General features: G+C 27.6%; 1 protein-coding gene across 1 annotated transcript; it reads left to right on the top strand.

The window, feature by feature from the left end:
- The first annotated feature begins 9,337 nt into the window (after positions 1-9,337).
- LOC125857121 (patatin-like protein 2) lies at positions 9,338-12,878 on the top strand. The gene is made up of 7 exons (XM_049536792.1): positions 9,338-9,487; positions 9,737-9,918; positions 10,005-10,194; positions 11,198-11,359; positions 11,651-11,953; positions 12,389-12,564; positions 12,780-12,878. Exons 1-7 carry the CDS (start codon positions 9,338-9,340, stop codon positions 12,853-12,855), a joined length of 1,239 nt encoding a protein of 412 aa, XP_049392749.1. The 3' UTR covers positions 12,856-12,878.
- Positions 12,879-15,826: the final 2,948 nt, after the last annotated feature.

Below are 15,826 nucleotides of genomic sequence, written 5' to 3' on the forward strand. Positions count from 1 at the left end.
TGTCGTATTTGTAATATAATTTTTCATGGTGACTAATACGAATTGCCACAAAAATCTATGCTTATAAAAATAGACTATCGTGGATCGATCTCATGTATGTATTTGATATGTCAAATGTTATTTTTGGGGAATCAGATCAAATGATAAATTCTTGATTAAAAATAGCTTTAGCACGTAGGTATTATACTTTATAAGCAATACGCATATATCAAAACACAAAGTATGTATACATATATTATAGAAAATATGAAAGCTACATTTGTTGAAAACATCTTAAACGCGTACTAGAAAATGTAGTTGATAATTTTTTTTCTCCTTTTAATAAATGAAGCTTGAAAATGTAGTTGATAAATAGTGAGTTAACTAATTAGAATATGATTTAAATAATCAAAAATTTCCTTCAACCCATTCATGATTATGAAAAATAAAATGATGATGGGGAAGCACATTGTTTATGTCATTTCCTTGTCAATAGAGAGAAATTGTTGTCTTGTTTCCATGTAAAGAACAAAATTAGAAACTAACTTATCTTATCGCATTTATTATAAACAGTTATTTAAAACGCTTCATAATTATAATATGAAACATATTTGTTTTTAGAAGTTTGAATCTTGCGAGATAAACTATACATAGTTTCGTCTAATGAATCAAAATTTGCCAAGGCAAATAAACAGATATTGATAAATTATTCGAATAATTGTCTAAAACAAAGTCAATTTTGGTGCTTAGTTTCCTTTAAAAAAACATTTTCATGAAAAATGATTTCCCTTACTTATGGACTAAAGTTTTATTTTTTATTTTATTTTTTTAGATTTAACAGAACATTCCTCATTTCAATGAAAAAATATTTCTTTTAATTTAACTTGCATAAGGTCAGGTGAGAGGCTTTTGCTTACTATATAAAAAAAAAGGAAAAAAGGTTTGAAATATATTCGAACTTTGATCGAAATTGCTGTAACAATATCGAACTTTGGAAAGGACCTTTTACCTCCCTGCACTATTTAATAGTGTATTTTAAAGTTATACATGAGTCCACGTGGACATCATAAATATTGCATCATTATAAATAGTAATGTGTCCATGTGGACACATATATACCTTTAAAATACACTATTAAATAGTGCAAGGAGATAAAAGGTCCTCCATAAAGTTTGGTATTACACAACAATTTCGGTCAAAGTTGAAGTATTTTTCAAACCCTTTTCCCTAAAAAAAACCTTTTCTATATGTCGATGGTTATTTTAAAAAATAAATATATAGAGAGAGAGAGGATGACAAATATTTTTTGATTACTAAGATGTCTTATATATATTTCACTGTACTTGAATCATGTCTGCCAAACAATCTCAATACATATAACTTAAGATAATTATTCCACATATCATGGTCAAAATGGAATTCAGTGTTTTCACGTCCTATTGTGATGTTCAATTTGTCTTAATTTTTGATTGATAAACAAGAAAAAAAAAACAAGGAAACAATTAATGAATTTTGGACTCAATCAGTTACGCGTCCTTTGGACCCTTTGCTGGTCCACTATCAATAAAAACAAGCTATAGCCCCCCTATGTTGGAATATTGAGGAAAGAGTGCATTTTTCATAAATTTTTTAAAAATATGAGATTTGTATCTTGAAACTAAAATAAGTGATGTAATTTATAATCGTTATAATAAACTATATGTTACCACAAGTAAAAGTGACATAATATTACAAAAAATATTTATTTATTTTGCCTTTTTTTTTAAACACCACCATTAATAATAGTGGGTGTTTGACATGACCCCAACATGTAGGACCCGTTTTGCAATAGATTTTCCAAGTAATATTTTGGGGGAAATTTGGCAAATAGTGTTTGTCCATGTAATTTGTCATTATTTGACAAATATTTTTAGTAAATATCTCAAATTCCCAAATACTATATTGAGCAAATTTCACATATAGCAAACATAAAAAATCATATTTGTATATTATAACTATAGTTTGTATAATTGCGCTTCATAGCAAACTTTATGTTTGCTATGGCTATTAATATGGATATTTCGCTATACATATACAAAAGAAGCAATTGTATAATCTGTTTCGGTATATATATAAAAGAATCAATTGTATAATCTGTGTTTGTATAAAGCAAGAGAGAAAGAAAGACAAAAGAAAACTGGGTAGGGAAAGATCTGTATTTGTAAAATCATAAGTTTATAGGACGAAAATATATGTATTTGTATTTGTATATATAATTTTCTCTCGTTTAATACAAACACAAATGCAATTTATACATTTATGTTTGTATAAAGTGAGAGAGGCGAGTGAGAGTGACGAGCGAGATCTGGGAGAGGGGAACGAAAAGAAATGTATGTATACAATTTTCTCTCGCTTTATACAAACACAAACGCATTTTATACATTTGTGTTTGTATAAAGTGAGAGAGGCGAGGAGAGACTGCCCAGCGAGAAACGAGAGTGGCAAGCGAGAAATTCAGGAAGAGAGGCGAAATGGCAACAGTTTGCTACGGGTTACAATTAAATCAAACTGTGGTTATAACATTTAATTTGAATTAATAGTTTGTTATTTTATACAATTTTTCCAGACTAGTTTTTTATAGTATTTGGGCCAAATCTCATTATTTGGGATCTTTTAAAAATTGAAATTTTACACCAAACTTTTATCTTTTACAAAAACACCCTCTATAGTAGTTGTTTGCGTTGTATTACATAATTTTTTACATGAACACCAAAATAATGATGAAATATTCGGTGAATATAAAAGTGATGATGTGGTTGTTGATAAAAATGATGAACAATCGGATCAAGGTAACAAGTCATGTGTTTTGTCTACTTCACGATGTATGGAATGATGCTTGGTGCACTCACTCGAAACTACCAAATTGCTCCAGTGTCATAGACACTACTTGTTATTTGTTGCAACGACTATCCAATTGACTTGTAATACAAACTTATGGTTAGTTTTGATAGTTTTTAAAATTTATGGGTATAAATCATATTTTTCTAAAACAGTGAAATATGTTCCCCAAATACTATGGTCAAACACATGATGAAATTTCACCCAAATATTTACCTAAATAATAATTGCCAAGAATATTTGGAAATCTATGGCTAAACACTAGCGTAGACTACTTCAAAAGTCATCATGCATTGTTTATGGTAAACTTTATATTCTTAACTTTGACTTTTAGATTTGGTCTTCCTTAATAATCATTCTTCATTTAGGGTTTAATTTGATGAGGCAAAGATATAGACTGAGTGAAGAAAAAATCTACATTTCTAGATATATCAACATTAGAAGGAGAGTCAGCAATTGGTTTCTGTGTAGGAATGCAAAACTTTGAAATTTTTCTATTAAGGGTCGTTCCGATAAATGGATCTAAAGTCTAATTTCATAAAGAGACTTCAATTTTTTTAATTTTTGTGATTGACATATATAAATTGAATAAAAATAATATATTCAGTATAATTCTATAAGTAAGATCTAAGAGGGCAAGATGTACGCGCTAGACCTTATGAAATCAGAATATAAACAATGCAAATTTTCAATGAAAAAATATAATATGAAGTTTGAATAATAAAACATGGGATAGTGTTGCATTGAATTTGATAAGATAATATGAGAATTGAAATAGTGTTTACTTATTATCGTGCTTGAAATTTGAAAAAAAAAAAAGAAGCAAATTTATCTTTTTGTAAACCGACAACAATAAATGAACCTCCAACATCAAACCCAACTTCGAATTTAAATGGATCTTTAGGGAAAAAAATGGATAGGATGTGGAGTTGGGGGTAGAGACGAAAATAATTTGTAACCCAAGTCATAATCGAATCGTCATGTATCTATCAAGTAAATGTTTTTAATCTTTAATATTAATTTTCCTAATTGGAAAGTTACCTTTAATATACACGGAATTAATGTTGTAGTATTGAAGTACATTCTAGAATTTTGACGGATGATTTTTTTTTTTTTGCTTATTTTGTTATTTTACTATCGTTATTTTCTTTTTTTTAAAAAATCATGCTTTAATTATCTTCTTTAGAATCGAGGATCATTAGAAATAACGGTAATATTCCACAAAGATAGACATAAGATCTCAATATTGTACACACGTTTGTTGTTGATTTTATCATTCTTTATTTTTAAAATTAACAAAGTCTCCAAGCGTACAATTTTGCATTTGAAATCGTCTTCTAATCAACAAAAAGTGGAATAAATAATATAATAGTATTTAATATATTCTTGCTTGTTTTGACTACTCTATTTCTTTAATATATACACAAATACAAGTATATTTTAAAAGATACGTCATAATGTTGATCTCTGATATATTCCAGATGCATCCCTTTTTTTTCTCTTTTTTTCTTTTCGTTTCCTTATGGATTATTTATATATAAAAACATATAATATATTAATAACAACAGAACTTTTTTTCAAGCTGGTTGACATAAGGTATATTTCTCGCTGATTATATACTATTTTCACACGTGTAAATAAAAAAGGGGTGGTTTAAACTCTGATACATGTTAATCTAAATAAGTGATTACAAATAAACGAGTTAAGTTGAATTTGAGAAATTAAAACTAGATCAAAACTCAACTCGTTCATATTTCATCTGAGTTGAAAACGGATCATGTAATAAATTAACAGGACAAAAATAAGCTTGGCATGTCATAATTTTCTTTTGTGTACAAATAAAGTACGTACGTACATTTAATGTCATAATTATATGTTTTTTACATTAATTAGTTGTGGAAAATACATCGCTATGATTTATGAAGAAGTCAGAAGAGTTCTTCTCAACTTAATGTTACCCACCTAAAAATGAGAGCGTTTATTATTTACTTTTTGAAAATATAATTCTACATGCCCCGCGGACTCATTCAGGGTGATGCTTACAAAAAGATTTTCTCTGGAGCTCGAATTTGAGACATCTGACTAAGAACGGAACAGTCACACCACTATATCATAACCTATAGTAATGCAAGTTGTCTTCCTTCTCATATATTAATATGATAAAAAAATACGTTTTAAAATATTAACTAATATCCATGTCGGTTAACTATCGAAAAGTAATAATTAGTAAATTACGAAATGAGTACTAGGCTAAGAATTAGTATGAAAGCTACGTATGTTGAAAATTAAATACCGTCAACGTTTACTTTTCTCGAAAAAAAAAATAATATGGATACTTTTCTGCACTTAATAAATGAATCTTTGAATAGTTGACTTGTTTTGATAAATAAATGTCACGAGTTAAAAAGACTTTGTGAATTGAGCCCCTTCTAAGTAACAACATTATTTAAAAACTAAATTGATGACTTTACTAATTCAAATTAAAATAGCTTAAGTAATTAAAATTCCCCTTCAACTCTTTAATTCTGATAATTAAAATGATAATGCAGGGAACACATTATCTACGGCATTTGCTTGTCCATACAGAAAAATTGTGTCATCAACGTATACAGATTTTATATTAATTAACAATATATGATTTAATTTGATCGCATTATAACAAGAAACGTGTCTTATTTTTCATTACAACTTACATTTATTATAAATACTAGAAAGTAATGGCCCGTTCCAGCACGAGCCCAATATTATTATGTAATATTCCTTTTTTTTTTGTTAAATTTGTTTTTATGTAAAATTGGAGAAAAAAAATTGATGAATCTATCAGTGTGTTCTGTAAAATGTTAATTTTCTATATTTGATGAGCTAAAAATTTTGCAACATATTTCCTCTAGAAAATAAGTTTTTTTTCTTCTTTTTTTGAAATGAGGAAATGATTTCTATAATAAATATCATAACTTGATATCAATTAAAAGTTGGATTACAAGTATGTAGCGTAAGATAACCTTGCATATTAATCGTTTGTTGATATTTTAAGGAACTAAGTTTTACAAGATAGTTATGTACACTTACTTTACATAATAACAAAATGTGATACATTGTATAGAAAGTTAGTTGAGATGCAGATTGAGTTGTTTTGATCTTTGATCAAAAGATTAATTAAGACCTGATACATATGAGAGAAGAAGAAAAAATATTATTCATAAATTACAAGATTGGAAAAAGAATCAAATCACAGTTGCTTGAAATAGGAGGTATGTGCATACATGAAAGCAAGTGTACAATTACTTCAATATAATGACTTAAGAACCAAGTGCAAGGCTGATAAGGCTAGGTAGATAGCTATTGTTTTCGAGGTCGGCCAAAGCAGAGACAAATTCATAAACAAAAATACAAGTAAAGTTGTGGAGTTTATTCTTTAAGTTCACAAAGAAAACACAAGCACAAATCTTCTTGTGGTTCATCTAGGAAAATGACCGCAGACTGGCACTACTTTGCCTTGAAGTTCCTTCATCATTCAGCTCTTTATTGGTAAACTAAGAAGTGATTGACTATACATAGAACTATCTCCAAACTACCTCCAATGCATCGATTAATAAATGAAAAGGACAAACGTAGTTGTTTTACACAATTCAAGTAGCTCATACATCATAATACTCTGAAAAACTATATGAGCTCTAAGGCAGTATATTGATCACAATAATCAAACTACTTTCACGGCTAGTAATATAAGTAAATGCAACAAACTATCAACCACAACTGCACAAAGGGCAAGATACATATATAAATATGGTCCCAACAAAATCTATAAAATGGAAGATTTTTTGTACTATAATGGAATAGTCTAGTTTTGTGACTTCAATTGTGGTTTAAGATTTATAGTCTTTTATCATAGTTTTGTGCCCTTTTAACCGTGAGGAATAGATTATAATGCCCAAAGTAAAGACACCCTGCACATACCGAGAATCACTTCAAATGATACATTCATGAGTTAAAAAAAAAACTTACATTGAACCGTTGTTGAACTATATCTTGAAAGTGTCAAACACTTTAGCCTGTTTTACCTCTTCTCAAATCTAACTCGAACAATGGAAAGAAATGGTGTGGGACCTCCCAAGAGCTTAGAATCAATAAGTTTAAAGGAATGATATTGCTACTTATACGCAAGTACACCAATGATAGACTTATTGTATTGATTAGACTAACTAATAGTGTATATGCAATCACTTACGGTGCTAACTTGTTTTTATTAAAAATCAACGGCAACATCGAAGACAAATTTGAGGCGAAACAGAGAAGCAAAGAGCATCTCAAATTTCTGAATTCAACAAAGACGCAATTCTTATAGTCCAACTGATAACCCTACAGATCTAAAACAGAAGAATCGAATTGAGTCTCGATTTTCATTAAAATTTATGAAAGATGGAGAGAAATTTCAAAACCACAACCCAAAAATATAACCAAAAAGCAGAAAAAGATAACAAAAAACTGCACCTTTCTTAATAACACAATATAATCACTTACCTATACAACAACAACACATGCAGGAAAACCAGACAGAAAAACTTGATTTTTTTTGCTTTACAAAATAAAGAAGAAGAGAGACAGAGCATCAACTCTCATAGAATGTCCTAAATACACATTAGTTTGGCAGCATTGCTACGTGTCTCTTCCAAAGCAGTATTAAGACACGTATGCAGCCTTTATTGATGAGTTTGGTAGTGTAAATGACCAAAATGCCCTTATTCTTTTAAAGATGGCAAAAATCAGTCATCTTGTTATCTCTTCTATATAAGTAAGTAAAAGTAAAGTATAATAAAACGGAATAATTTAAATTAATTTGACGTTTTTCTTAATAAATTATTTATTAGGAGTTTATTTTAAAAAATAATTTTATTAATTATACTTTAAAAATATAAATATGACTATTAATAATCTTATATAGTTATTTAATGATATATAATATTAAAAATAATTTGTTTTGAATATAAAAGCTAAATAATAAAATTTTATTAAATTATTTAACTATATTAAATTTAAACAATTTAATATGTAGAGAATAAAAATGGAAATATATAGAAACTCAATAAAGTTATCATTGTATAGGTGTCAATTGTAGAATTAAATGGACCCCACTATACTCAATGATAGAAGGCATAATATGTAATTAAGTAGAAAAGTGTAGGATTTTTTCTAAAGATGTTAAGAATGTCCAAATAATAAGGCTAGTAGTACAATTTTTTCTATGCAATACTTATCACTTTGAGAAGTTGGAATGACGAAAATATCTCACTTGCCAATTGAATGACCAATAAGCAGCCTTTGAAACTCTCTCTTCTAATATATATAATATATATATATATATGAATATTTTTCATTATGCAAATAGCATGATCATATAATTATGCAAATGCATGATTTATAATACAGTAAACAGTATAAACAATATACATATAATTCTCAAAATTATTTTTAATTCCCTGTAGGTACTAAGTATTTCTTTTTATGTCTAAATAAGATATGTAATATTTATGTAAAACTTATGATATAAAATAATAGTTTGCGTGTATACCTTCCTCTATATATATATATATATATATATATAAAAGTCATCTATAACGCTTCATGAATCATGATGATATAAAAAATATTTGTGTATAGAAGCGTAAATCTTGCAAGATAACTATAATTTAATTTAAATCATGCTTATATATTAACAAATGTACTCTTGATTTAATTTAGCATCTGTTATACTAAGCTACTATCTAAACTAAAACGCTTCATCATATATATAATATGAAAAAGATTTGTTTATAGAAGTTTAAATCTTGCAAGATAACTATACTTTCGTCTAATAAATTAAAATTTGCCAAAGTTGAGGAAAATAAAATGAGACTCCCTCCATTTCAATTTATTTCTCATATTTTGACTTGACACGTATTTTAAAAAATAAAAATAAAAATTGAATCTTATGATCTTAAATTAAAAATATGTTAAATGCACTAAATAAAATATTTTTTAAAACTTGTGATCTTAAACATATCGTGATATGAAAAGTTAGAATTAAGAAAATGAAATATATATTCTTTCGAAACAGACTAAAAAAAAAGTAACACGAAATATTTGAATAATTGTCTCAAAAATATTTCTTGTAACGTGAAAGTTTTTTTTTGTACAAACCCTTAATTGTGGGTCGTCTTTGACTGATTCTAGATATAATATATTCGTGGTCATCACTCGTTATTTTTTTTAATTAAATAAATAATATAAGATATCTCCAAAAAATTATCCAAGATTTACAAGTTGAAGAAGCAACTTAATGTGCACTGAGGACTATAAATAGATGGTTTGGCATTTGTTAGATATATCAATATAAAGTTAAATCAATATTTTTTCTAGAAATTTTACTTGTTTGATAAACTCTTAGCAATATTATATAAGTAAGTTTTATATAACACTCATATTCATCAAATTAAACCAAATTATGAATAAGGTAATGTTATCATCAAGTGGTTCATTAAAGTTGCAACCTCCAACTTATGGTAAACTCATAACAATTTTAAGTATCGATGGAGGTGGCATTAGAGGAATTATTCCAGCAACTATTCTTGAATATCTTGAATCTCAACTCCAGGTAAAACTAATTTCATTACGTAACACATTTTTCGTTTTAGTTTGTTCAAAAAAACAAAAATAACACCCTTATTCTATATTCAGAAATAATTTTTTTTTTTACATGTATTGACATTTTTTTATAACCACATATATTACATATAATCACAAATTTCAAGAGTTCGGGGATCCTACTAGCTCATCTGGTTGGCTACCTGAACTTTCACCTCGTTGATGAGACTTAGATTTCCAAGTTTAATTATTAATATAGGAATTGGATGGTGAGGATGCAAGACTTGCAGATTACTTCGATATAATAGCAGGAACAAGTACAGGTGGCCTTGTTACAGCCATGTTAACAGCTCCAAACAAAGACAAACGTCCTATGTTTGCTGCTAAAGACATAAAGCCATTTTATCTTGAGCATGGTCCTAAGATATTTCCACAAAAAGGGTAAATAATATTAAATTCTTGTTTAAGTGCTAATTATAAATTATCTTAATTTGACTGATAATTACTTTAATTAAACAATTTCACAGGATGTTATTTTTTGGATCAATAATGAAGACATTGAAGTCTTTAATTGGACCAAAATATAATGGGAAGTATCTTCATCAAGTCATAAAGGAGAAATTAGGGGAGACTTATTTACATGAGACTTTGACTAATGTTGTTATTCCAACTTTTGATATCAAGAATCTACAACCAACAATTTTCTCCACTTTTGAGGTATTTTTTTTAAGTTTATGTGAATAATAATATTTTTGCCTAATTCTTCAAAAGCACCAATATAATTTCCCTTAATCCCTTCTTCCATGACAATAATAATGACAAAGAAATGGATTTTAGTAATAATAATTGTGACTTGTTATCAAGGTATATATATTCTTTAATTTAAGGAGTCATTTTGATGTGAGGTATAAGATATAATAATTATCTCAAGATAAGATGCAAGATTATTTTATCCTATGTTTAGTTGAAGGTATTAGATTGATAGTCCTTAGATTATTTATCCAACCATTTATATCATTGTGATGTGATAAGTTATCTCATATATATATTGGTGGAATAATCTTATCGCAGGATAACTTATTTTAGGATGATTAATCCTAGAGTAACTTGTTCCTAATTACAATACTTCATACAAATTTACTACTCCCTCCGTCCCATTTTATATGTCACATTTTTACTTTGCACTTGCATTAAGAAATGATGTAATTTTACCCTTCTACCCTTATTTAATGTTTTCTTAAGTCAACTTTATTAATAAATGACAAGATTAATTAACTATTCTATCAAGGGTATTATAGACAAAATATGGTAATTTATACATAAATTTTATAAAATGACAAGTATTGTGGTCCAGCTATTTATAGAAAGGGATGACATATAAAATGGGACGGAGGGAGTATCATTTTTTACTAAACCATCCATTTACGAGTTATGTTGGGCATATCAAGTCACGTATCCAAAAAATTGGGACAATTTGGTGGCACATGGCCCAAAAAGAAGATATCAAAACTTTAGAAAAAAATTTGTGTGTTTTTTGTTGGGATTGATTTGTTTTGATATAGTCATGATGGAAAGTAAAAGCTAATACTCTATAAGTTTAATTTAATAATCAAATAATTATCGACCAACACAAAATGATTATAAATTAATCGAGTTGGATGATGATTATTCCATTAATGTTTATTAGTCTAACATATTTTAACCCGTTCAAATTTAACAGGCAAGAGAAAAACCATTAATGGATGCTAAGCTTTCAGATATATGCATTAGCACATCCGCTGCTCCAACTTATCTTCCTGCACATTATTTCAAGACTCAAGACAAAGATGACAATTTCCATGAGTTCAATCTTGTTGATGGTGGAGTCGCAGCTAATAATCCAGTACGTACATTACTATATATATTTCGAGTATATTCTAAAGACATTTTCGAGAAAATAAATCATAACTTCAATTAACAAATTCATTAATAATGTGTCACTATCCTATTGGCTACCCTACCAATTCTCATAGTTGATATCCATGAAAAATTCCTCCGCGAGGAATACATTATTTTTTAAAAAATATATTTTTAACTCTCCAATCGAACACGGAAAACGTTTTCCTAATTAGAAGTATGTGTCATAAAATATGTCAATTTTTCTTATATATGTCTTGGTACTTGCTTTTTGCAGGCCCTTGTTGCTACAAGTCAAGTGACCAAACAAATAATGGCTGGAAATCCAGATTTTTTTCCAATTAAACCCATTGATTATGGAAGATTTTTGGTGATTTCTGTAGGCACTGGATCTGCAAAAGTTGAACAAAAATATAATGCTAAAATTGCATCAAAATGGGGTGTATTGGGATGGCTACTTAATGGAGGATCAACTCCAATTGTTGATGTGTTTACTCAAGCAAGTGGTGATATGGTTGATTTTCATATTTCTGTTGTTTTCCAAGCTCTTCATTCCGAAGAAAATTACCTTCGTATTCAGGTACAAGTTCTATATACTGATAGCGTAAAAAAATTTTACAACTGTTTATTTGTGACAGGTCACTTATCATTTTATACCATATTAAACTTATTACAAAAATTAGTTAAAATCAAAGGTGGACCCAAAATTTGGATCATCTAACATGCATGATCAACTTTTGGTAGTGTGATAATGTAAAAAGAAATAAAAATTACACTAGCTAATTTATGTGTATATTAGTCGAACTTCTTTCTTATAAGATATTGAGTCGAGGATTTTTTTGGAAACAGTCTCTTTATCTCCACAAGATATATCGTGGTAAAATCAGCGTACACTCTATCTTTCTCAGATCCTTATGTCGGATTTAATTTACTGGATATGTTGTTGTTACAAAGTTTTAGATTTTATGACGATTTATCAACTAAAATAATTATTTTGTTTATTGATTAATGGTAGGATGACACATTAAGTGGAACAGACTCCTCTGTTGACATATCAACCAAAGAGAACATGAACAAATTGGTTGAAATTGGGACAAATTTATTAAAGAAACCAGTTTCAAGGGTAAATCTACAGACAGGTCTATTTGAACAAAGCAAAAAAGATGACACAAATGAAGAAACTTTGAAAAGGTAAATATTATTTAAGCCTCTTGTGAATATTACTATATTATTATCATTATTAACTAATAGTAGTAATTAGCAATATATAAACTTTGTAACGAATAATAAAATTGATCATCTCTAATTCTATTTATTGGCAAATCAACAACAACAATAAAATTGTTAGCTACAAAATATTTAACGATAGAATTGCAACGAAATTGATCATGTATATTTTTTGACAGGTTTGCAAAGTTACTTTCACAAGAAAAAAGACTCAGGGACTCCAAGTCACCACATACAAGCAAAACCTCAGAGTAGAATATCATATATATTTGTTTAGAACACACAAAAAATTATTTAATTAACTCAGTATTTATTTAATTGTAATAAATGACGTGTGAAATTCAAATTGTGTGTGATGTACAGTGTAAATTATTGTTAATATTCATAAGAACATATTTACTAGTTGGTCGTGTTTAAGTTCATACCGTATTTTTAAAATTATGGGTTCTGGTATACTAGTATTTTGTTGTAATTATGATTAATTTTTACCTATGCCTCGCCCTAGAGTTTAATTATTTTGTTCCATTATAGCAGTTGACTTTTCGTCACCTAGTTCATCTCTATGGGCCCATTTGGCCATAGATTTTCCAAATAATATTTGGAAATTAAGTTGGCAAATAGTGTTTGTCCATATAATTTGCCATTATTTAGTAAATATTTTTGGCAAATATCCCAAATTTCCAAATACTAGTTTTTTCTAGTATTTGGGTCAAATCTCATTATTTGAAATCTTTTGAAAATTGAAATTTTATCCCAAACTTTTATCTTTTACAAAAACACCCTCTATAGTAGTTGTTTGTGTCGTATTACATAATTTTTCACGTGAACACCAAAATAGTGATGAAATATTCAGTGAATATTAAATGATGATATGGTTGTTGATGAAAATAATGAACAATCAGCTCAGAGTAACAAAGTCATGTGCTTTGTCTACTTCACGATGTATGGAATAATGCTTGTTGCACTCACTCCAAACTACCACATTGCTCTAGAGTCATGGACACTATTTGTTATTGTTGCAACAAAGATCCAATTGATTTGTAATACAAATTTATGGTTAGTTTTGATAGTTTTTAAAACTTATGAGTATAAATCATATTTTTCTAAAAAAGTGAAATATATTTCTCAAATACTATGGCCAAACACATGGTGGAATTTCACCCAAAAAATATTTGCCAAGAATATTTAGAAATATATGATTAAACGCTAGCTATCCCTCATTGGTCATAAATTTTGAAAATAATTTTTCATGACCTTATCAATCTCTATGTAATCCCTACGCAACGTAACTTATAGTGAAGTCTAAGGGTGTATTCAGTATGGAGGGAAAATAATTTTTTTTCTAAATTTGTCGTTGATCAAAATTCTTAAAGAATATTTTTTTAAGAAAATAGGTTTAGAAAAATGACTTTCCTGCAAGTTGAAGTTGGAAAAACAAATTTCACTAGCGATATTCCTCGTTGATTATGCCCACCCTCCAATAACGTATCATACCTCATCACTATCCCCACCACTCATAATATCTGCCTAAATTACATACAAATGTTACTAAGATAAAAAAAAAAAATCGATTAAATACCTAAATATAAGAAATTAAAATAAGTAAAAAAACCAATTTATTTTTTTATTTAAAAGAAAAACAACTTAAAACATGAAAAACATTTTTTTTCCCTCAGAGGTAATGGACGACCTACATTTTTTCACTTGTCCAATTCAATCGCAGGCTGGCAAATAATTTTGCCATGATGTGTTGTTGTTATTATCAGAAATGCTTTATTATTACATTATTGTAAATTGCAATTAAGGGTGTACATGACCGGATTGGTTTGAGTTTTTCAAATATCAAATCAAACTATTTGTGTAAAAAAATTTAATTTATAAACCAAATCAAACTAAGAAAATTTGGATTTTTTCGGGTTTTCAACTTTGGGTTGGTTCGGGTTTTTCAAATACCAAACCAAACCATTGTGTCGAATTTTTAAATTTATAAAGCAAACCAAACTAATAAACCTCGGATTTTTTTTCAGATTTTTGGATTTTTCGGTAAAGTTTGCATACAAACATATAATTAACTTGTGCTCCAAATATTTCTTTAGTCTAACCAAAATACAATTATCCAAGGTGTTTCTTAAGAAAATAACACAAAATATAAGATGAGTACTGATAACACAAAATATTCAATAAAAAATAATAATGAAATCATCATATAAAATAAATATTGCAAAGTCATAATGAAAATGATCATAATTTAAAAGTACTAAATCATGCTAAAATAAGTTTAATAAGTATTAGTTACATTACTAAATATTTAAGGAAAATTAAAATTAGATTATATATTTAATTGTCTAAACCAATGTATTTTAAATCAATGTTGAATTGATTTTTTTTTTTGCATTAGTATTAATTTGATTTTGATTTAAGTTTTATTATAATTATCAACATTTATGAACTATAATCTTTATTGGACCATTTCGAATTCTAAGTTTTAAACTTGAAATAATATATTAAAAGATAAAAATTATGAAATAATATAAGAAATATTTTAAAATTATATCAAAGTAAATATTTTTATGTATAAAATAAAATTTTAAAATTACATATAAAATGTCGGGTTGATTTGGTCTCGGGTTGTTTTTTTTTTGTTAAAACCAAACCAACCCACATATAGTCAGGTTTTTTTTTCCAATACCAAACCAAGTCAAACCAAACTACTAGTCGGGTTTTTTCCAGTTTGACTAGATTTCTATGTCTTGGGGCATCTCCAACCCTACACTCTATTTTACTCTCCAAATATAAAGTTCTCTATTTTCTCAGACAACCAACTCCAACCCAATTCTCTATTTTACTCTCTAAAAAGAAATATTTTTCTCTCTCCTCAATATTATATTATTATTTCTATTTCATTCTTATTTTCTTATTTCATAGTATATATCCTTTATTTCTTTTTCCCAATAATTACTTTATATAATTTTCATTAGATATAAAATTTTATTTTTTTATTTAATATAAAATTTTATTTTATTCTAAATTATAAATAACATAAATTGCAAGAAAATATTATATAATATACAAATTAATGGACAAATTCAAAAAAAGTGAAATACAATTACATAAACACTCAATTTTCAAAATTATTACGTTGCTCCGATGAATTCTCTAATAATGCATTAAGGAGTTCAAAATGAGCATTTTTGTCCTTAATTTTTTTATGTCTAGCTAGAAGTTT

The sequence above is a fragment of the Solanum stenotomum genome, chromosome 2 (assembly GCF_019186545.1).
Source record: "Solanum stenotomum isolate F172 chromosome 2, ASM1918654v1, whole genome shotgun sequence".
Lineage (NCBI taxonomy): Eukaryota > Viridiplantae > Streptophyta > Magnoliopsida > Solanales > Solanaceae > Solanum > Solanum stenotomum.